General features: G+C 35.4%; 1 protein-coding gene across 1 annotated transcript in view; it reads right to left on the bottom strand.

The window, feature by feature from the left end:
• The window catches only part of TDRD3 (tudor domain containing 3), a 71,301-nt gene that overhangs the window by 22,524 nt on the left and 24,231 nt on the right, over positions 1 to 24,546 (bottom strand). The window contains exons 6-12 of the mRNA XM_010575245.1: positions 24,462 to 24,533; positions 23,769 to 23,918; positions 22,928 to 23,068; positions 19,145 to 19,301; positions 18,653 to 18,778; positions 4,608 to 5,446; positions 2,528 to 2,653 (exon numbers count right to left, since the gene is read on the bottom strand). Coding sequence (XP_010573547.1) covers positions 2,528 to 2,653; positions 4,608 to 5,446; positions 18,653 to 18,778; positions 19,145 to 19,301; positions 22,928 to 23,068; positions 23,769 to 23,918; positions 24,462 to 24,533 — 1,611 coding nt within the window. The remainder of the gene's footprint in view (positions 1 to 2,527; positions 2,654 to 4,607; positions 5,447 to 18,652; positions 18,779 to 19,144; positions 19,302 to 22,927; positions 23,069 to 23,768; positions 23,919 to 24,461; positions 24,534 to 24,546) is intronic.

Here is a 24,546-nt window from a genome sequence, read left to right as displayed (position 1 = left end):
TGCTTAAGCAATAGGTCATGTCATCAAAATAAGGTCACTGTGATATTTTGGCTGTTTTTTCAAGTCACTAGTTAAGCAACTTTTTGCCCCTTTTTTTTTTTCCTTCCTCCCAGTAGTATACTTATACCAGTTTATATTTGTTGGAAAAAAAATTTGAATTCAGCATATGAGTACCAAAAAATGTGCTGGAGAAAACAGTAAAGAATAATTGATTCTAACATACAGACTAAATTTATGCCTTTAATTCAATTCACTAAATCTTTTCTAAATACTAACAACTCTTTCAAAAACGAGTCTGAAAAACTGGCAATATTAGGACATCAGAACTCACGTAGAGTATATTTCTACATTAGTAACAAGTCTTCAGTACAGATGGCTAAGAAAGACTTAGCTATCTGGAAATTACCTGGAAAGACTGAAATAAAACTCAGCATAACAATTCTAATAAAACAAGTTCATTCTTCCTGATAATAATGATCAGTGAAAGAAAAGTAATTATTGAAGTCAGTTTAAAATGTTTTGTTCTCTTGTAAAGAGGAAGTATCACAAAGTTACTTAAATCTTATGATAAAGAATTAAGTATTAAGCAGCATGAGACATTCATTTTGCATTTGTGTGTGCTTTCTAGATTGATATATTAATATGAACACTGAGACAAAGAAAAGTGACCAACAGTGTTCAGCTTATAACACAAACCTGAGTATCAGAGCATGACTCCAATGGTTGATTAAGAACTGCAAATGCATAATAAGGACTAGAGTTAGCATCCAAACACAAAAAAGTGAAAAGCAAGGTCCTAATCAACTTTCTGCAAAATTCCTATTGGTGCAAGGACTTTTTAGAAACAACACAGTAAAACCGTGGAAAGAAACCATAAAAATTTTGTTTACTGTGAAGATGTTGGTTGGCATTTATCTTATATAACTATAATGATATAAATTTAGTTGTTTGAGTTTATGCCATTCACCTAGGCTCCCTTGAGAGAAAAAAAGAACCTTGAGAAAGGTATCTGTCATTCCTGAATGGACTGGAAATCCTTGGAAAATCCTTATTTCTCCCCAGTAACAACTGAGGAAGCCTCAATGACTAGATCAGGATGCAGCATGATGTTAGGACTATGCTACTTCAATGGCAGAATTGCCTCTCCATCCATTGTCCCACCATCTTGTGTCAGCTTTAACAAACTATGAAAAAACCAAACCAACCTGGGGGGGAACAAAAAAGTGGTCCATCTCATTCAACTCATCCCGTGGCTACGTGACTGATGATCCAACACGGGAGGAGAGGGAGGAGGAAGAACATGTGGTCAGAGATAGGCGGAAGAGGCAGGTAGAATAACCACTGCCTCACTATTAGATCAACTCAGTCTTAACACCAGGCCAAGTTCTTAGACTGCGAGAGCTGACTTTCAGAGGGTTAAAGTAAAATAAAAGCCACTCCTCAAGATTGTAATCAAAAGCACAAAGAAAAGGATGATTATTAACCCAGAAAAAGGGTCAAAATAAGTACAATCATACAGTAAGAAACTAGCACCTTACAGTTCAGTTAATGGGATAAAAAGAAGGAAAAAAAAAAGGGGGGGGAAGGGGGAGGTAAATTTTCACTGAAACAGCAGTGCATCAGCTGAGAAGAGCTTCAGATATCTTTTTAAGTACGAAAAGGATATCTCAGAGGCCACAGGGCATCTGAGATCTACAGGCAACACCACAAGTTAAAAGACCACTGGCAGGAAACAGTACTTGACTGTTCAGCCTCTGCAACAGTAGTAACATGGCTGTATGACCCACAGTTAAGAAATTAAAGTAAGCACAGTCAACTCATCATTAAGGAATCAATATACAAATACAAATACTTTTTGTGCAGCTTTTTCTAGTAAGAGTAAACAGCAAAGAATTGTGCACTCCTGTTTTTTTTTTTTTTAAATCAAAATGTACCTCTATTTCCATGACATTCACAAATAAAGCCTTTTGAAATTTCCAACTTCCATAAGGCTAATACATTCTAAACCTCATAAAACAGATTTTGAGGCATACACCTCCACCACAATATTTGGCAAAGAAGAAATCATTGAAACAAGAATAAAATCGTGATACAAAATAAAGTGATACAGATATCTATTTTTAGCCATACATATACACGTAGTAAAAACCTTCAGAATATATATTTTAAAAGACTGTTTCCTAACCTTTACAGAACAACATACAACGTACAGAAAACTGTGTTTAATAGAGTAAGCAACAACTCTTAGAGAGAAAATATGCATAAAACTGTTTGGCTGACAGGTCAATTATTTTCAAACAATACAATTGAAATTTATTATACAGGAAGAATACCATATGATAATACACTTTTATGAAGTTTCATATAGACAACTAAAAGTTGAGATTTTGTTCATGTATTCACTTAACTATTTTTCTACACATGCAATTAGCACTCTTTGCATGAGTAGGCATTAGTTTCTGAAGGGTTACATATTTTGTACAGACTACGTAGTTTGTATTTTTTAATACAATTTGTTATCACATACCCATGTGTCTGCATGAACAGGCCTGATGTTGCTGAGAAGTACCTCTTCATAATTTCCATAATCACAGAATTTAACAACTGCAGTTGTCCCAGAAGAATGGAGAGCTTCAATTTCTGCCCGGTAGAACTTAAAAGAGAAATTTTCAAAGGTCATAAAATACTACCTGAAATATCACAAACAGTTTAACAACTACCTTTTCATAAATACGTGTGTATGTATATATGTATATATATATATTTTTAGTCTTAGTCAGTATTATTTTTTGAATAAGATTTGTACCAGCTATTAAACCGAATATATTAACCTTCAACATGATAGACTGCAAGGACATGGTAGAATGTATTTAGAATACTCATTAAGAAAATATGCAGCTTATGGAATTAGACTGAACATTTAAAAGACTTGTTTTCATTTCTCTGAAAGCAGAACAAATTCATCACTAACACAAATGCTGTTGTATACAGAGAAGTGTAACTGTAAGACTTCTTAAAATACATCTATCCATGCCTATAAGCTACATATGCTGTACATGCTAATATATACCTATTTTAATACATAATATGATAGAAATATGATAAAACTGTCCCTTCAGAAAGTCCTTTTTCTAAACACAAAACTTGATTTTTTTGACATTTATGCAAACACAGATCAGCCTTCTTCAAGATATTCAATCACCTTTATCTTACTGAACATAAAGAAATCACTGCCTCCTAACGTGGTTAAGCTCAGTATGTATTTTATCAATGCATTCCAAAATTGTCCTCAATGTGAGCGGCAGCATTTATTGTAACTACCTAAAAAACCAATAACTCTCAGAAAAACCCCTTCTAATGTGATGAATACTTTTCAGGTAACAGTCTGGGATTACCTCCTACCTACTTATTTTGCAAGTTTCATGCTTTCCAGAATTACGAAAACTTATCTCCCAGTAATGCAAATATGCTTCTCAAAATAGGAAACAATTCCATAATATGCCATTATATTTCACTAATCCGTCCATCCAAGCTACATATTCCTATTTCAGAGTCAACTCACTATAAGTTGCCACTACCAAAAATTTTGCATGCCTTACCATGTTTTAGTCATACAAACAAAAGAGACAAAAATAAAGTCATGCTGCTGAGCTAACACTATCTACTTCCTCTAAAAAAAGACAAAAAAAGGAAAAAACCTTAAATAAATAACAAAAAATAACCACCAACAACAAAAAGACAGAAAATGGTGGGAATAAAACCTATTCAAAGAACAATAAAATCTAAGGTAGTTCTCAGACTATAAGAAAGGGTCAAAACCTGAAGAAACTACCCAAGAAGAGTGACAGAAAACTCCTGAACAGGTAATAAAAAATTCAAAGAAAATAATCAAAAACATTTTTAGCAAAGGAGAAGATGAAAGGAAAGTGACTTGCTGCAAGAGAAATCTTATTAATAGGAAAAACAGCTGAAGAGGAAGTATTTAAATTTTAAAAATCAGTAAAACAAAAACCATCATGCAGCATAACTTATTTGTTGCACAAATTCTTCAGCTAATAGTCTACTAGTGATAATAAAAAAAAAAGCCTTTTGCTGTTTCCTTTCTGTAACAATTGAAAAACTCCCTCTTTTATTTCAAACAGCCCCATTCCTGCAGACTCTGGTCTCCCCTTGCGCTAGTAAAGGTTGCATGCTGACTTATTCTAGAAAAAGGCATTGCACATCTACCATTACAGACTATTCTAGATAGCACAGCATCCTGTTTCTTGTTCCTTGGAAAAGAATACGGGCACCTAGCTCCATATTCATCCTTTCAAATTATCAGCGCTTAAGTCAAATGCTTCAGTTAGGAGCTTAGTCATCCTAAAGTCCACCTAAATGAGAGAAACAATCACCTTCAAGATGACTTAATTTAAGCATTTAAAGTTTCATGCAATGAATACAAGAGACATATCTCATATATAATAAAAAAAATAGAACAAGAAGCTAGCCAAGAAGCACACTACGCACCTATGAACGAAGCCTGTGTCTCTGCTATATCTCCCACATGTACGTAAGAAAACAATAAAGGTACAATTTGAGGTACTTCTCATTTGACAAAGGCATACCTTGTTGTCTTCCCAATAAAGAGCAAAACATTCATCCCCTGGTCTCCAACTTTTTCCATATTCCATGTGAATCGATGGTTCTAATATTTTCTCTGGTTTGATGGGCCCAGATCTCCTTTTGGGACCGGTGTTGTAATACAACATTTTATCATCAAAACATGGGATTGTAGTGGGTCCTGATGATTTGATAGGTCCTACTCGTCTTCCTTTCTGATGATGCTCAGTATCTCCATTTGGTACAGCATTAAAATTATCAGTTCTACCAGGATTTTGGTAATCATTGTTAACACCAAAATGTTGCTCACTTTTTACCATAAAGGCTTCACTACTTATTGTTCGTGCCTTCCTATCACAAAAATTTTCAGAATTATGTATTTGGTTTTCCCTTTTCCCACGTTTCTGGTTATTGTTGTCTGTAGTATCTTGAACAGCAGAGTTCTCCTTGAATTCTGTGAAAGACACCCCTTTTCCTACTCTGTTTTGCATATTGTTATCCCTTTTTTTGAAAGTAATATCACTCTGGTGAGTGGCTATGGAATAACCCAAATCCTTTGGCCTATCATTTCTAGGATAATGTCTGTCACTTTTATTTTTTTCATCTGTCCAATGTTCTAAAGAGTTGTGCCTTTCAGGACCTCTGTTTCTTGGTAAGCCACCACTTTCCAAAGCCTGCCTTGAATTCTGAATATCCCTTTGAAAACGAGGGGGTTTCTCATTCCTTGGTTGTCTCATGTCATTGCGAGAAATGTGTCTTGAATGATTCTCTTTGATGCCATTCTGTTCTGTATTCATAACTTTGTGCTGCACTTGATGTGGTGGCTGAAATTGCAATTTTGGTTCTACAAAGAAAAAAATTATTTCAATTATTAACATATCCACACAAATGTATTTTAGAAATAGTGTTTCAGACCCTAACTGGTAAGCAATAGTATCATTTAGAAAAGTATGCAATATTTAACCTTTGTGATACAGAAATTAAATGGTACACAGAAAATTTAGCAGAGACATTTGAATGGTAATTCCTAGTTATTGGAAAACTTACACTACTCTGGGCTGTACTTAGAACCGAACCACCTACCAGTATGAGAAAAGCTGGGCATAATTTCCAGGAGGTTACTCATTTCTCCCTATGGACATCAGTAACTCACTTGAATAACAGCCATTTAAGACAGAAAAATAGAATTCCAACATGGAGAAAGGAAAAGGGAGAAAAATGAGAAGAAAAAAGGAATACTTTTAAACTGAATTGAGACTTTCTGTAAAAATAACTTGTTAACAGCTATTCAGCATAAAAGACAAAGGCAAGAAATAGAAGTGATAAAACGAACACAGCTGACAAACCGTAGATAACGGGAATAGTAACAAAGCCCACGACTCTGGAGACCCTAATCAATGAGCCGTAACAGCAACTGCTCAAGCATTACCTTTAAGAGATTTAACCAGAACTAACTACTGAGAAGAAAAACAAGATGGTCATGGATCTCATGAGGAAGAGCAAACTTGCTATGGGATGCTCCGGAGAAGGGGAATTGTGGGGATCTGTGAAACTTTTTATGGAATTATATTCTTTTTAGGCAGAAATGGAATTTTTAATGGGATGTTTACGTGAAGAACCAAGGGAGAGGAAAGATCAAGATTAATCCAGGAGGAATAAGCATGAGAAAATAAAGAAGGAATGAGATTAAACAGGACAGTTGCAAGTAAGCAGGCTGCTGGTCAATACACTTGCCAGGCCAAACTGTCCAAGCGATCACTGTAGCCTGTCTCACCTCCTTATCAAAATCGTTTCTAAAAATCTTCTGTGTGATTAAGTTCTCTATTCTGTGCATGAGGGGAAATGTTTTTAAACCTGCTGGCGAACTCGAGACAGGATAAGCTGGTAAGTGGGACAAGAAAGACCTGGCAGCTGAATACTGGAGAGACCACAGGTCTGAAGGCCATCTACCAGGAAGACTGCAGGTCTGGGCTCAGATACTGGACAGACCTACGTAAGTACACTCGTGCAACCCTCCTGTGACCTTCAGGTTGTACAAACCAGCAAGTTGGACAAGAGGCATCTGAGGTGGGTACCAGAGGTCAAGGGTCTAGGGGCCAGGAGAGACCCATGTGCATGTGGGTGGCTGGGTATGAGGGCTGCTAACAGACTTTGAACCCGATCGAAAGGGAAAGCATAAACCCATTAGAGTGATTCATGTTTATATGAGCAATTTTGTGCCTGCAAAGGTGTCATTCGCTTGCCCGTGTCCATCCATGGCAGTTGCCCACAGATGTATGGTGTGCATAGTCTGGTGTGTGTGCACGGGCCTGGTGGGACTACGCGCTCAGGCTCTGTGCTGCCTGGCCCTGAACACACTCCTATGGGGAGGAAAAACTAAGAACTCCAGTTTACATGTTACCACTAGAAACAATCAATGCTGACACCTGACAACAAATGTATCAATTTTCATAGTTACTTGCCACATGGTGAGAGTTAAAATTAAAATGTAAATTTTAGCTTTTTTAAAAAAAACCAACCCAAACTTCCTTGCATCATATTATTATTAATAGCTCACAGAATCTTTTTCAATTTAATTAACTAAATTGGCTAATACGAAACTAGTTTTATTTTTACATACACTTGATTTACCCTAACTTTTAGAAGTCAAAAAGGTTTGACTAAAATGACCTAGTGGTTTGGGGTTTTTTTTTTTAAAGTGACATAAGCATACATGAGGCTTAGCTTGATTGTAATCTTGATAAAAAACACATTTTACTGCAAAATTTATTACTTTGAAACCAATGCTTTTAATGCATGAATATGTAAATACATACTACTAAGAAAGAACCAAGAGTTTCATAAATACTCTTTTTTTTTTTTTAAATCTTGTAACACTTAATTTTTTTTTTTTTTTAAGATGAAATCCTTCAAGTCTAAAAGACCTCTTTATGTCTCCTTTACAAATGGAACATGAAAATACTGGCTGTCTTTGTTTTATGTCTGCAACTTTTCTGTAAGCATCTTCATTACACTTTCCCACTTCTGTATAATACATACCAATCTTCTAGATTTCCTGTTGTCTAGAAAGGTTTATCTTCCTAATTAATTAACAGTCTTCCTTCATGACATTCTTAATTTATACCTCATCTCCTCTGGTAGTAAAATCCTTGGGCTTCCACTCTTCCTACTCCCAACTTACACTCTCATGTCTATCCCTAATGTTAACTACACATGAAATGACTGAACTGTTTGATGACCTCTGAATGTTTACTGCCTTGTATACACCATTAAAGAAAAATGTGTATAAAATTCTAAAATACTTCATTATAAATCATCTTATTTAATATTCTGTAACATGAAATTCATTAAACAAAGTCACTTGCACAGGGGAAAGTTGTTCCAATGGTAAAAGTAAAAATGGGCTAAAGACTAGATTGGGCATGCTAATATTTTGCTAGTTGGCAGAATTTTAGGATTGACTTAGAATTTAAATGGTTCCTCTTGAGGGCTGTCCTTTGACCTTTTTCTAAATGAAGAAACATTTTCTGGGCTGAAATGGGTAGTCACCTCGAACAGCATCTAGTACATACAAGGACTCTGTACAACTGCAAGACGTATCCCCAAAGCATGCAGAGCAGTTATAATAATTTAGTTAAAGCCTTGAGGGAAAACTGAAACATATACATATTATTCTATAATTGGAAAAGGTTCACTGAAATTTCTATTCAATTTCATAGCATGTAATAAGTAATTTTAGCTACTGTCTAGGCACCTTAATGAAAATAACTAGTTTTACTAGACACCAAAAAATCTGCATATACTAGATCTCCGAGCAACCTACTTCCGTCGCACAGCTGCAGAGATCTTCTCATTCTACCCTTCTTCCACCTCTTTGACCTGCTTTCCAATAAAAAGTTACAAACATTCTCATGTGAGACAATATTTTCTGTCTTTAGAAAGGCAATATTAATCTTGAAAATCTAGAAAGAAATAATTCAGAACTCAAATGCTGTTTGTTTACTTAACAAGAATTACCTGTAAAATAGGACTTTAGAGTTATAACCCGCTATTCCATGAATATTTAAAACAGAGTAACTGCTAAGAAAAAATAGCAATACATTTAAACATTGGCATGAATAGCTCCACCCAGAACTAAGTTGTTAGGAAGAACTCCTATTATCTCCTTTCTTCAAGCAACAGAAATTTTAGCAGTATGTTAATAGAAAAGGCCATCTGTTGCAGATCTACTTAACAACAACAAATTTCTAATCTATCAGTTGCAAAAGTAGGACTATCGGATGATCAAATAATTTCTACCCAACATAATGTGATCATGATACAAAAGCAACAAGCTGACTTGAAAGTATGTTGGAACTTTCAGTTACAGGGGTTTTTTTTAAATATTATGGGAAAATTTAAATAATACTGTGTTAGCATAGAAAGAGACCAGAGAATTTCAAAACAGTGAACATAAGCATCTTTTTTCTAGGTCTATTTACTGTGACATGCAAAAGCTGCTCACACAACACCTGACATTTTTCTACTCTAACCTTAAGATATGCAAAACCTAGTTAACTGATGTATTCTACAAAGATGCAGTTATTGTCCTAAAAGCTTCCCAGGGGACCACATCATATGCAACAGCCTTGAATGAGCAGAACACGCTAACGGATTGTTTAATGTTCAAGCACAACCCATTCACAAACAGAAACTGCTAAATGACAGTAAATATTTCTTTGTAAACAGTCGCCAATGAAAAAAGCCTAGAGATGAGAATGTTACAGGTTCTTCATGAATTTGTGCTGTCTGGTCTGATCACCAAAAAACTGAAGGGAATCTAAAGCTGCTTCTATAGAAAAAGTTAAGCAATGAGGTATGTTATTCACAGATTGTCCATTGCAGCTGCTGTTCCTTGCTTCTACGTCTTCTTGCCCCACCTCCAACAAAGTATTAGCTAATGTTCCCAGAAAAGTAACAGTTCCTACAGGGCAGTAACAAACAAATATTAATTTGGCATTTGACAAGAAGATTTGGTACACTACTCTCTCAAACAGCCAGATGCATCAGCCCAGTCATCATCACTGTAATCGGACATTTGGGAATGCGGCCTGGAAAAAATCTATTTCAAAATTAATGACAAGGCTCTTGTCATCTATTGGGTAGTTTTAAGATGATGAATAGTGTTTCTCAGTTTGAAACCTTCACTCAGTTTTTTTACTCATTTTAGCTTGTGTATGTGATGACTCAAGAAGACCGTACAGAACCAAACACATTCCCTTGCTTACCAGAAACCAGCAGGACCTGCTGCAATTGGAAATCCCAGCCAACACAATTTAAAAAGCACTGCCCCATGCACAATGGAATTTAAGTTGTAGTTTGTGGATTTTATCATGTTTAATAATGTGGTTAAACAAAAAGACAGTAGCCCTTTCCACACCAGTGGCAATGATTTGGGTTTCTCCTTCCAACTTAAATTATGGTTTTATGCAACTTTATTGAAGCATGTCTTTAAGACAGCTGCCCCCAGGGCATGTTCTATCTTGAACTGGCCAAGAGATTAAAAAATTAGAAGGAAATTAATGATACATTTGCACACATTTCCTGTCATGGAGTAAAATTCCAGCTACTCAAGAGCTTTGTCAAGTTACATAAATATCAATATCTTTCTTTCTGAAATGTAGTAACACTGAGGAACTGGAACTTGAGTTCATGTTTCTGTTGAAATAAAATAAATACAAGCTGAGGATGATGATGATGATAATAATAAAGTGGCAAAAAATGCCCCAAAACATTCTGCAATTGTATACACTACAAACTTTAACTTACAGGATAAAAGGACTGAAACAAAAATTGGTAATTTTCTTATTACTCTTTAAGTGTATGAAATTCACTGTATTTTTCTCTCATATTTAAAGAGAAGTTATTGACAAAATAAAAATACAAAAGTCTCCTAACATTTCACCAATGCTAACATAACACTACAACAAAAGTAAGTTTTATTTTCTTGATATTCACAATTAACACTGACTGACGTTTAATTTTTAGAAGTAAAGCTGCATAATAAACAACTATTTTGCAATTTGGATCTCTTACTGTCAATAAGGCACCACATTCGTTGAAAACACAGCTACTAAGTGGTAAATTCCAAAGGTTACAAATTCCCTTTAACTCCAAAAAGTCAGACTCTTTTTTTCCTCCCAAGTTCCCTCGCCCCCAAATATTCAAATAAATTGTGTGATCAGGAAATAAAACAAATAATGTTTAATTATATTCTACTGCATTACCAACATATCTCAAACCTTTAACTTATTTTGGTAATATATAAAGCATAATGAACTAAAACAAGAAAAAGACTGTTGAAATTAGACAAGATATACTAGCCCCAAATTGTCCAAAGAATATGTTACCTTATAAAAACAAAACAAAAAAACCCCATACATTACACATCCTGGTTTCCCTCAAGCATTAACAGTTAAGTAGGAGGACAGAAATTTGAATTGGAAAGCACAGAAATGCCCTGTCTGTCCCTTTGGAGATCTCTGGGACTGGGTCCCTAAGAGTTTGGGTGTGTAACCTTCTGCTTGTGATAAATGCTCACTTTCCACTAAAGTCCTATTTTTAAGAGTTAATATGAAACAGTAAGAAAATGTCTGCCGAAGTCAACTGTCTGCAAACCCTCCTACATGGTCAGTACCTCTTTCGTCACTTATCTCCCGCAGACAACACTGGTGGCAGCAAACATAAGGGTAACTGCAGCTAAATTAGGTGAGATGCTCAGATGCAGAGTGAGTGGAGGCAAGAGTCCACATGATACTGATGTTACACAGCATCATTCAAACCACTACAAGAGTATGCACTGTAATAATGGAATGCATATTTGAAGAAGAATACTGACAAATGAGTTTGTTGAGAAAAGAGATAAAGCAGTCTGGAAAAAAGTCTTTGATGAAAGGCTAGGAAAGCTCAACCCACACAGCTAACACAGCTGATGGATAAAATACAGGTCAATTACGTCTTATAAATAGCTACTAGGAAAGCAAATTTTGATCACTCTTTATATGGCAAGAAAGACATAATATTATGCAGCAGTTAGAAGCTGAGTACAGAAAACTGAGATTAGAAATGGAAAATTCTTTTTTTTAAATGCTGATCTTTAATTGCTGAAACAATTAACCTTGGAGTAGAATTAATTCACCACCTTTAAATCAAAACTGCATGTCTAAATTTGTATTTCAGTCACAGCCTAACTGTTGGAGCAAGAAACAGAAGACTACAGCCTATGACTTTTCCCTTCTCCTGAAGTGGCCCTGTTAACAGACTACACAGACATGCTACCTCTCACTTGCTTTTTCTGTGACCCCATTAATGTTGTAGTTTGTTGCACAGGAGGTTCAGTTTAACAGGAAGAGCATGAAATGTCCACCCCAAGCACAGCCTGTCTCTTGGGAGGACTGAAGAGGCAATTCTGCGCAGTCTGAAACTGAAAAGATTTTGGCCTTCTACATCCTGGGTCAATGCTCTAACCAAAACCATCATTATGTTTCTTACCCCATTTAAATAACAAATAAATAAATAATTATGAAAGGGTTAATCTTTGCTTGAGTCTTACAAAGATGTAGATGTCTGCCAAAAGCTTCTGGGGCTTTCGATACTGAGCAGATGGAAGCACCAGCCTATTCTCAGACCCTAAGAACCGAAGAGAGAGAAAGTATCTGAAACATGCCTGGTTCTCAGCATTTTGTCCATTATTTCTTAATTCTACACTCAGAGTTTCTGGCACAGTTTTGTTCTCCCTGATAATCCTTGTGTTTACTTATTTAAGTTGGCAAAGATGGATGAATTGTTCCTCATAACAAAAGAAAAATAAGAAGATGATTAATGGAAAAATCTTTGTGTTCAGTAGCAGAAATAATCCAAGTGCAAGCAAAGGCAGCTAGTTGACAGCAATTTTGTCTACTATTTTTGTTATCTCTCACAGTCAGCAGGTTTCTCTTGCCAACCAAAACTCAAACTGCTTAATTTCAACACAGAAATATTTTCATAGGTGTCACCAACCATCCACAGCTAAAAATAAACAAATAAATATGTAGTATAAAACAATGGGTTGGTTTGTTTTAATTCTTTGCATTTCATTTAATAAAGTATGTTTACTATATGCTATGTTTTACAATTAAAGAACTAGCAGATTATGGAGTCAGGTATTTAAAAATTTTGACAGCTCTAATTACTTAAAACAATATTTCATTAACTCTGAAAAAAGGAGATGAAATGCAAAAAAAACCTCACAAGACACCACTTACAGCGCAAAAGACTAACACGTTACTGTCTTATAACTAATTTGTACTTTAAAAAAAAAACCTAACAATGACAAACAAACAACAAAAAGCTTAATGTGCTGTCTTAACTCTAAAAAGGAAGAGAAGTACCTCCTAAAAAAAATACAAAGGTATTTCAATTCATAGATGTTTTTCTACTTGGTCTAAATCCAACTATGAAAAGGTACCAAATAAAAGATACTAAATTAGACAACTGTTCTGCAGTTCCTGTTCACAGACAGAACCAACTAGCCTGGTTACTGCAAATCCAGAAGTGAATTTAGAAATTCTCAACAGTACTGAGGTTTCAGGTGCAATTAGAAACACTAGATAAGAAAAACAAGAAGGGATGCACAGAGAAAAGCAAATCGCTCCTCTATGTACTTGAAAAGAAACAATTCTTTCCAGACACTTTCTCTCCAGATCACATAAGCCATTTTTGAAGAAAACATGGCATGGCACAGAATGAAAAAATACTTACCTCAGATCAGCAAAACTGCCTTTTGTTTTTGCTTCTGCATAGACTCTCAGTCAATTAGAAGAACTACAATCTGTCTGAAGCATAGAGAAGCCTAATGCTTGCGATAATGATAAATATGGCCATTCCAGGTAATCACATGCTCCTGATCATATGCATTAGTGTAATAGTAGGGGTGTGCTCATTTATTTAAAGACACTATCCCTATACAAAGGCCATCTCTCTGAACATCTAAAAAACAAACTGGGATTTTAGAGACTATATGGGACAGCAAGGGACCAGAAATACTGCAGAACAATCAATCTTCCTTTGTATTCAGTGGAGACTGTACTATGCTACATATAAATGCAGAAAAACCTGCTTGCCAGGGCCCTCCTTAGTACAATCACTGTGCAGAAAAATCAATGAAGAGATCTTAATCTTGGCTATATAAATTACATATTTGAGTTGTTTCTAGCAATTTCCCCGATGTGCCTTTCATTTCTGACCACTACTTTTCTAATACTAAGAGAGAACTATACGCCTCTACTGCTAACAACTGACAGGATTGAACGAAATGAAAAAGGTGCTGGTAATATATATCCTGTTTTCTGCAAACACTTGGATGCAGACTTCATGATGAAAGAGTTCACAGTGGTAAGTATAATCTCTGCAGATACATCATCACTCTACAAACACTGTTAACACTCACGTCATCTCAGTTTCCATGGAACTTAAGACAGCTAATAACTAAGAATTTAAATGAGATTATTTTCAACCACAGAGGCATAAAAATGGCAGAAAAATAACACTTTCAAGAAATGATTTTTAAGATGTGTTTCAATTCATCAGACTGCACAGGTTTTCTCAAACTTGACAAAGAAAAAAAAAAAGCACTTTTAAAGAAACAAAAAGCCTGCAATTCTGCATATGCCTATATATTTCTTAAAAAAATCCATTTGAAGTTGGCTCTGCAAGATAAAAATAAAGCCTGGCATAGAAACAGAGGCAGAATCCTATGGGCTAGACACATTCAGTAAAGAAAATAAAAACTAACAAAATGAAACTGGGCAACCACTTTAAAGTCCCATGACTTCCAAATAACAGGAAGTACAAGAACATGTATTATTATTTCTTCAGGAGGAAAAAAGGCAGAAATATTAAAAAAAAAAAAAAAATCAGAAAATAATCAGAACACTTTCTGAACTCTTCAAAAATGCTAACAAGTTCTTCTTTCAGAAAAGCATGACTCAGGAATACTGCACCAGAGCGTGTATTGGTCATTCAGATAACGCTAAAAAAACCCAACATAGTGTTAAAAAAACCACAACACCAAAACCCCTGTGTGTCACGTTAGGAAATATGCCACAACTTTTGGCAACTGAAGGAGTACAAAGCCTTTACAAAGTTTTCATAGAATTATGTTTTTCTTCTTACAACATTTACGGAATCTTTTTAATTTATTTAAGAAGGAAAAAAATACACAAAAGCAAAGTATATTTATGTTTAAAACACAATATTGAAGATTAGAAATGTAAGTGTATATGCTAATATAACTATTTTTTCTACTTGCATAACACTATGCTTTATTACCCTACAGTATGTTGGCTACATACTGTTGTGGAAGGTGGCAAAGAGCAGCTACATGAGCATGCGGAGCACACCTGAACGCGATGTAAACAGCACATGGCAATAACGGAATAAGATTGTGAGGCTACAATAACACAGGAATGTATATAAATTAGAGAGGCTGTTAATATGTTTTGGAGGGCTTTAAGGACTTTGTTTAGCTGCTTAAAAGTAGTTGTTCATGATAAAGCAGAACTCCTAGACTGCTTAATGCTTTTGCTTAACGTTGACCTATTCTCTGATTGAAGGCATAAGGAGACTCGGAAAGCCCCAGAGCCAGTTTAAGCCAGGAAAAGGAGATATAGTAACAACTAGCCTAAAAACCAGGAAAGAACCTGCCTAGAGATCAGAGAAAGGACCCAGTGAGAGAGAAGGTGACCCCAAACCCGAATATCACTATTGGGCCAGACTGTGGCGTGAGGGGCAGGGACTTCGATGGTAAGGGTATAATTTGGTGTTTGGGGTCCCTCGCCAAAGGCACCCAGCTCGAGCTGTTTAAATGCGTGCAGCATAGATAGACTAAATTACATTTTTTTATCTTGAAGGCCTTGATTAGAGATTCTGCTTCGGGGAACGTAGGGTCGAGCCTAAGGGAAGAGGCAGCACCGACGGCTGAGTGAGTGTCTCTGTGAGTGTGAGAGTGTGAGAGGGTGAGAGTGGGGGGGGGGGGGGGGGGGGGTTCTGAAGGGTCACCCGTCGGCTCACTGGAGTCGCCCGCTGCGAAGGGACTCCGGTCCGAGCAGTTACAGTCTCCGGCGCAGTGCCCGTGACTCCTGGTTGGTGTGTGAATGCTCGGGCAGCGGCTTCTCCCTTAACAATACATGTACTAAACCCAAAGGATCAGAAAAGTCCCCCTAAGCAAACACTATCAATCAGTAATATCATTTTTAAGGAAGGAATTAACTAATTTCACAATTCACAATAGTAAATTACTATTACTTACTTACTATACAATTACTGACAATAAGAAAGGCGTATATCCCACAGGGATTATTTCTATTATTTTTCCTTGAAATGTCTTTGTCACACATAAAAGCCTTCTCTAATTTCTCAACATAAGCACAAAACTTGCCCAAAGAAAAATCAAGGTTTGTAATGTGAGAGAAAAAACACTACCACTGTTTCCATTTCTGTTCACTGTAAAAATCTAAAGTGTCTTCAGTAAGCACAATGAGATGCCAAAAGATCTCTCTTAAGCATAATTCCCTACACAGGCTTTTGAAAATCTGATTCTATGCATTACCTGAACAGTTTACAAAATTGTATCAGCTAATGCAGAATGGTTGTGTATTTGAAAGGTATTTGCTTTAAATATTTTAAATTCCTGACACACAGTGAAGACTCGTGATACAAATGTTCAAACTACAACTAGCCACATTTCATAAAGCCAGCCATAAACTTGTTTATAGTTTGTTTATGGTGACTAGGCACAACATACATAAGCAAAGGAACTCTCATAACTTTTTCTGTTCACTTTCTACAAACTGTTTTAGTAAGACCTAGACCCAACTAAAATATAAAACAATATTTAGCCATTTAAAATCACTTATTTTGCAGGCCAAAAAAGACACTGTTGCAATGAAACTCAACCTAGATGCAGCAACAATATAGTATGTGCTATCAAAAGAACTACAAGCTATCACATTTATCAGCAAATGCCTTTCTGTTCATAGTTAAAACTTAGCACGTCATACAAATGTTCAGTGAACTCTGAAATGGCTCACAGTGCATCTAATTCTACCAGCAGCAGCAACAGACCCCTGGGTTTGCCAGCAGGTTCACTAACTCCTGAGCCCATCTGCTGAGGCAAGTTTTCTATGACAAAACATGTGTCCTCTTTCTTTGCTGCTCTCTCCTCTTTTTTGGATAAAGGCATCCTCTGTACAGCTCTAAGAACTGAATTTCTAGACTGCTGTGCTTCCTTCCACCTGAATATGCTGACCTTCAGTTCCTACAGACTGCAAAACATATTCAAACACATTAACGCAAAATGCTACACTGCTTATGCAAGTAGCAACTGTAAAAGTGCAGCTTCAAAGTTCTGAAAGATCTAACAAAAATAACTCTTGAAAAAAATAGGCCATGCATTTAATAGAAAGCAGATAGTCCTAGTAATTCTCACAGAAAACTGAGGGTTTGATGCACTGACAGAGTCTACATGGCTTCATGTTTTCATTTCTAATTCAATAATGACTCTCAAACACAACTAACCTGAAATTCACTGCTATAGCAAAAGACAACAAATATTTACACATTTTTAATACATAAGATACAAACAAAAATAATACATTCAACAAAAGATCTCTCACTGGACTAACCGGAGTGATGGGGACATTCTACTTTTTTTCAGATGCAGGTGCCTACTGACATTACAGCCGTTTGTACTTTTCCAAACAGGGCAATCTGTTCATTTCATTTACTACAAGCTTGTTTTCCACTTTATCCTTATTACCTTTTTTTTTTTTTTTAAATTAACTTCTTTTTTTTTAAATCCCAAATCCAGTAAAAATACACAAAGCAAGAGTCCACTATTGTCGACAAAGACTATTTTGGAACTTAAGTTAAAAAAAATAATTACATAAAAATGCAGTCATTCCTTAAATTCCTTTCTAAATTCCTTAGAAAACTCCAAAATATCAAACAGTTCATATAAACTAGTATGACCTTTTTTTCACCCTTTATGAAAAGTGTCATTTTATAGGGAGAAAAATATTACAACTCCATCACAAAACCTTCGTGTTAAATAATGGAAGCAGATATTTTCATTTCATGTTGGCCACTGAAACACCTCCAAGGCCATACCCCAAAGAAATAATGATCTCCATTTATTAGTCAGCTTACTGTGAGTTTGACTTTAATATTACAGAAGCCTCTATAGACCTCAGGATGTATGGAGTTTCCTCATTTTTGTTTTAATGCATCTGTCTGTTAAAGTTTCCAAAACACTGAATGATTTAGACCTAAACAGACATGCTGGCTTTCATATGGCTTCTTAAGAAAGATAAGTAACTAAAATGGCATTAAAGAAAAATCTCAGACCTTTTGTATTAAATCTGAGGGATCATTTGGCTTCCCTGTTTCTCAAATCCTACCTTTCCCTCAGTCCTTACAGTTATTAAACAGGAAAACCAGGAGAAAATAGTTGTTTGATATTTTACAGCAGCCAAAAAGATTTTTTTTTTTTCCCCTGCAGAGAGAGGGAATACAAAACCAATTAAGCTTACCACAACTACTAAACTCTTAACTGAGCAGCACACAAAACATGCTGTTTATAAACTGAGGAAGGAGGACTGTGGTTATGGCTTTTTTCTTTATTTACTTCTGAACAACATGGAAGTCCATTAAAGCTGCGAGAGCCTTTCTCAAATTAGATTAACAAACTAGCATTTATGTCACCTTATTTCAAAATTACTGACTTTTAGACATCTAAGCTTGAAGCAAACACCCCAAGCTCTTCTATAATCAAGACAGAAGTACAAACCACCACAGTGCGATTTATTTGACCTTTCTTCAAAGGAGAGGAACACCTCTCTAGCACTCCTTGTTTTTTTTACGGCTGACTGTCAGGAAGTTCTAGGAACCACCTTTTAGATGACAAAATTAGGAAAAAGAATTCCACCAACACTGTCCAATATTGGTTCCAGATACATTAATTTCAATAACTTACCCTCTACTGTTAGAGTACCCATTTTGGATTCCAAGAAATCAAACAGTGTGCTTGGTGCAGATGGTCTGGCATTTCCTAGCTCTTCTTCATCTTCAGGTCTTATTCGGCCTCTGCCCTTCCCTTTACCTGTAAACATCAAAAGTTATTTGTGAGTGGGGAATACATTAAAAAAAAGTGTACACATTTTTTCATTTGATTTATAAAATGTTTGTATTTTCTATCTTTAAAAAATTCTATCATGGACAAAATAGATACAGACATTTTCCATTTAAGGATATTCAAATCTGTGACTTCAAATTCAAAAATTTTGACAAGAATACAATACACAGAGGTCTGTTCTAAGTACTTGCTTTCAGGTTTGCAATGCATTCTAAATTGCAGGAAAAAACATGCAGATATGCCTATATATACTCTAACTACATTAGTAATCCACCATACACAAATTCCTTTGCTCATAAACACTGTTTTAAAACATTTATTTGCAAATTTTACCTCTAGGTGGTGGTCCCTGAATGGGTTTCTGTTTACTGCTGTTCAGAAGAAAATTTAATGCTGCCTCTAGGCTGTTACTGTTATCCATAAGTGCCTGTCTTGCTGCTTCTTTGCTGAAACCCATCTCTGTTATGTGTCTTAGAGCTTTTTCATCAACCTGAAATAAAAAGTACACACAGAACTAATCATAAGATACAACAGAGACTATAAAAACACCAGATTTTACTTTAATTTTTCATTTTTAACTGAAACACTATTTCATATTTAATTGATGATAAATATTTCAGTATTATATAAAATCTCCACATACGATCTCTCTTAGGTCCAAACAATCGGCTAGTAGAGGCTTTTAAAAATATTATTATGATGATCTTTAATTCATCAGTTTTCAGGTCCAATATTATGTGGTTTCAAGCACAAATTCCCCTAGTCTACCTCTTCCTTTGCTGCACACTGGAGTAGTATGACAGACTGTAATATACTTTCTCCAAGATGAAAGCTAAAAGGAATCTCTCAAAGTAATACTGGTATAAAAACTAGCCATTTGTTCCTATTTGAACCCTTTCACAGCTTTTAGAGACAATACAAACCCAGTTATACAATACTTAAAACATGGAGAAAATATAATCGCTAAAGGTTCTGTAGAAGAAAGCAAATAAATACAAACAATTTACTTCCACAGAAATACAGGCTTTCTTACTCTAAACTGTATAGACCATGATAACAAAAATGGCAAATCAGGAATCACAGAGCATTATTTACAGAAAATAACCTTACATCTGCACTGTACTTTAAAACATTCAGGTGAGAACTGCCTCTTCCAGTGCAGACAGACCTACATGCACTAAACATGAAATGGGACTAGGCCCTGTCTCCTTCTTCATCCCATACCCAACCAAAATGATGCCATTTATCCATCTACTGCAACATCTGTAACCAAATATATTCTTAACTGGAGTCCCATCAACATGAAATTTTGTCTACAGGTACCAAAATAGCCGTATTGTGACCCTCAAAAAAAAAAACAAAAACAAAAACAAAACAAAACACAAAACCAAACCCAAAACCAAAACAAAACCCCAACCCAGCAGAATCTAACCTCTAAGATACAGAACCCCTTCCTTCTCCCACTGCTTAAAAGAACGTGAACTTTTATTGCTAGAATGATTTAAATTACAACTGTATGAGAGTTGTATGACAAATAACATTTAGCCCTTCCTCTCCACTGTTTTCCACAGTCTTAAGACTTAATTTCTCCAATCCTCATTTCTCCTGATGTTTTAATACATTCACTTTTTGTCTTAATTCTAGCTACACACTGTGCTCTGGGACAACAGGCATGAGCAAGTCTCCTTTTGGGGGCAGACACACAAAATCAGTGTTTATGGTCACTATCTCAATACAGGTATGTCTCAATACAGATATATCTCCATGCAGTAAGCCAGAAGATATAACAACTCAAATAACCCTCTTAGCTATGCATAAATCACTGTAATGGGCAAGACATGACTTAGCAGCACTTGGCTACAACTCCCACATGCTCAGCAACATTAACTCCAACGCTTTCACGTAGCCTTTATCCATTCCCAAACTCAACAATACTCTTAACTGTCCAAAGACTGACTACGTAAAGGAATGACAATTTAAAAGGTCTCTGAAGACCAATAGGGCAGAAACATGACCTCAGTGTCTGCAGGGAATCATCATCCCACTTGAGTTTGACTTCAAGTTGCCTAACTAATGTCTTAGGACAGAATATAATAGTTCCTCCTCTGGGCCATTCTCCTAGTTTCTTCTGCATGGCAACTAGGGTCCAGAGAGAAGTACTTCCTCAGCAAATCTGCTTCACTCTTCTCCCCTTTGTAGGTAAGTAGTTGGTTTGGATGAGAAGAGAACTTCTAGCCATTACTGCTGCATCACGTCCTTTCAGCAGTGGAAATTCTGTGCACGACAGCTACATTCAAAGACCAGTGGGAGATGAAGACTCATATATACACTAACTATACTCTCAGCTACAGATTAAAAAAAAATAATCTTGGATAGGTCACAATTTGAGACCTAAGGGAACAGCAATTTCCCATACACAGACTGTTTGAGAAAGGAGGTTGTATCTTAAGTATCTTTGGATGTCAAAAAGTCTCCCTTCAACTTCATTTACATGGCATAAATCTTGCTTCTCCTATACAAAATTGGAAAGACAAAGAAAATTGTAGGACATATCCTATAAGGACTATTAAGAGAGGAGGACGATTGACCTCCGCGATCTATTGTCTATCTATGAATAAACAGGAAAAATTACTTCTTTTTTTCTTGTTTTGTAGGTAAAGATACAGTGCTTCAGGTTTCTCAGAAGGTAACACACCAGATGGATTAAAAACTTTTAACCGTTTCTAAATATACACACAAGTCAACAATATACCCGAGAGCCAACAATCAAACCTACGTGATGTCACAATTCTAAAAAGACAAAACAAATTTGTTACCCATTGCTTTAAGATCTAAAAAGCATTACTTGTAACCAAAGAAGGCTTTCTATATACACTTACTGGGTTCATATTTGCTTCTTCTAAACAGCACCTAGCTATGTTAAATGACATAATACTAAGTTTTGAAAAGTTGGAAGTACTGCCATTTTACAGTGCAATGTAAGACAAATTTCTTGCAGTTCATAGTAAAAATTAGAAAACACAATAATTTAAACAATTACCCAATTTAAATTTTGTGGTGTTTTGTTTCTGTTTGGGGTTTTTCGTTGTTGTTGTTGGGTTTTTTTTTTTTGTTTTGGTTTTTTTTAAGTCTATTTAGGTCAAGACACAGTTGTCAAGAATGACAAGGTGTACCACTGGTCCTACACTGGGCAGACGGATGACTAAATGACCTCTTGAGGTCTTTTCAGCCTGTATTTCTAGAATACTGTATTGACATTTCTGAGCACAGTGCTGAAGGCAGCAGTGCTGGAAGCTCTCCTCGCTGCAAGATGACGACACAGACTACATAAAATTGTAACAGGCAGTTACTGTTCCTAAATGTATTTTCTTCTCATTATTTACTTTTACCAAAGATTTAACAAGGTGGAAAATTTTTAACAATAAATAAGTCGTATTTTAATACTGGTTTACTGAGTTACTACATTGTTGCAATGCCTCTTTCAGTCTGCCTTCATCACTCAAATTAGAATCATTAATTGTAGGACATATCCTATAAGGACTATTAAGAGAGGAGGACGATTGACCTCCGCGATCTATTGTCTATCTATGAATAAACAGGAAAAATTACTTCTTTTTTTCTTGTTTTGTAGGTAAAGATACAGTGCTTCAGGTTTCTCAGAAGGTAACACACCAGATGGATTAAAATAAATATTAAATTAATTCAGAAGAAAAGCTACATTAAAATATTATTTGATGTATTGAAATTGAAGGATGAAAGTCTTCCTGCCTAAAATGAATTAGTAAATGTTAACACGGAAAACTGTTAAGCTTATTTAAACAAGAAAATAAAACTATACTGTCATGTCCTATACCACATACACTACTATTTTTCTTCTGTGAAAACTTGGTTTTAAATTTTACTGGGTAAGACGACTTTTTTTTTTTTTTTTTACAAAAATCACATTGACACTTGTAACTATCTCAGTAAGGTACAAAAGCACCCTAAGTATTCTAATCAGACTTCAAAATAAATTGAAGGACAGAAAAACCCTTATTCTTTTTTATTTCTGTTACATTTGGGTTTGTGTGTTTTAATAGTACGCGTTTAAGGTTCCATTTAAGTCTTCCACCTTACCAGTTCTCGGTAGACACCTTCATTCTTTCCCTCAGGTTTTGTTATCTTCTCTTTCTGGAACAGTTCCCTGTTTCGATTCCCTCCAGCACTCACACTGAGATTACTTCTGCTGCTACCACCACCTCCTCCAAACGTCTTGGTCTTCAGATAAGCACAAAAATAACATTTCAGTAAACAGAACTTATGAAAATAAGCCTTAATATTTAGCTAGTAGAAAAAGTGCAGTAAATTTGATGCAGCTGTATTTTTATGATTATGCTTTGCATCAACAAATAAAGCACTAATTTACACACACAAAAAAGATTAATTTATTAGGTAGGTATTTTTTTTCACCCTATGCCCAAATGAGACTATAAAAAGGGTAGTTCATTCTAGTTTTTATGACTTATCAAGCAAATTTGAAAAATAAACTAAAAGGAAAACCAATGGAGAACATAAAAACCTGACACATTAGAACTAAAATTCCTAGCTATTCTTTCAGACTGAACGCAGGGAATCATGGGTGTTTGAGAATTGAAAAAAGGAGATGAAAATTGATAACCTGTATTTATTACTTAAATCTCATTAGCTGAATTGTAAAAACCACATTTTTTTAATAGTGGTATCAAATCAAAATCATATCTACAATAAAACATTATGTTACATTTATTAGCTTTATTAAAATAAGACCATACCCATCAATCCAGAAGGACTCTATTTTTGATTCATCTTTTTAAAGATACATGAGTAGAATTATAAGCAGGCAAACATCAGAAAGCATTTGTCATTTAAGAGAAATACTTAAAATACCAAGAAAAGATCAATCACAGTAAGTAAAATGCTGCAACACATGCTTTCTAACCTCCTTGCTCTTTGCTACTTCTGCAATAGCAGCTGTTCTTTGCTTTTCAAATTCATCATTGTCCACAACAGTTTTTACAGTATTTGTCATTTGCAGAGTCTTTCTGCGATCAAGCTCTCTGCTATCCACTTGCACGTGAGATGCACATTTCTGAAAATGCAAAAGAAAGTTTTAATTAACTCCTCTGCCTACTCTAATTTGAAAAAAAATAAAGTATTATTCTATTAAAGTAGGACAACTTTATCTAAAGAATATGATGGCAAAAATGTACACCTGGGACATCTAGATGTCTTTGCTGAAAGCATACTCCTCCGGTCCACTAAAAGGGCCAAAAACAATGACTTTTACATTTTAAGCTTATTTCATGATGTAGCTAGTATGCTTCTTGTAAATACCTTTAGCATTTACGAAGGGATTGCATTAGGGCCTACAAGATCTGACTGGAAGAATCAAAGGCTCCACATACTAAATTAAATTTAAAGTTTGAAATTGAGTGGAAAAATGCAAATATAAATTGGCACAACAAAGTGACAGGATCAAAGCAATTTTTTTTTTAAAAACAGGCACATTTTTTAGATGCAAGCCATCATGATCTAAGGTGTTTTGATAGCCTTTATCTAACTGGAACCAAGTCCCCTAGATATCATGATACAGGGTTTATTTTATGAAATGACAAAGGGAAGTATACTATACCTGCCCAAAAGGTACAAAAGGGGGAGGGCCACCTTCTGTTCCAATGTTACTTCTATTGTGTTTTGCTAAACTCTGTAAAAGAAAG

Source organism: Haliaeetus leucocephalus, unplaced genomic scaffold, assembly GCF_000737465.1.
Source record: "Haliaeetus leucocephalus isolate CR32 unplaced genomic scaffold, Haliaeetus_leucocephalus-4.0 Scaffold462, whole genome shotgun sequence".
NCBI lineage: Eukaryota > Metazoa > Chordata > Aves > Accipitriformes > Accipitridae > Haliaeetus > Haliaeetus leucocephalus.
The sequence above is the reverse complement of the archived record's forward strand: the minus strand, read 5'-3'. Positions and strand labels throughout refer to the sequence as shown.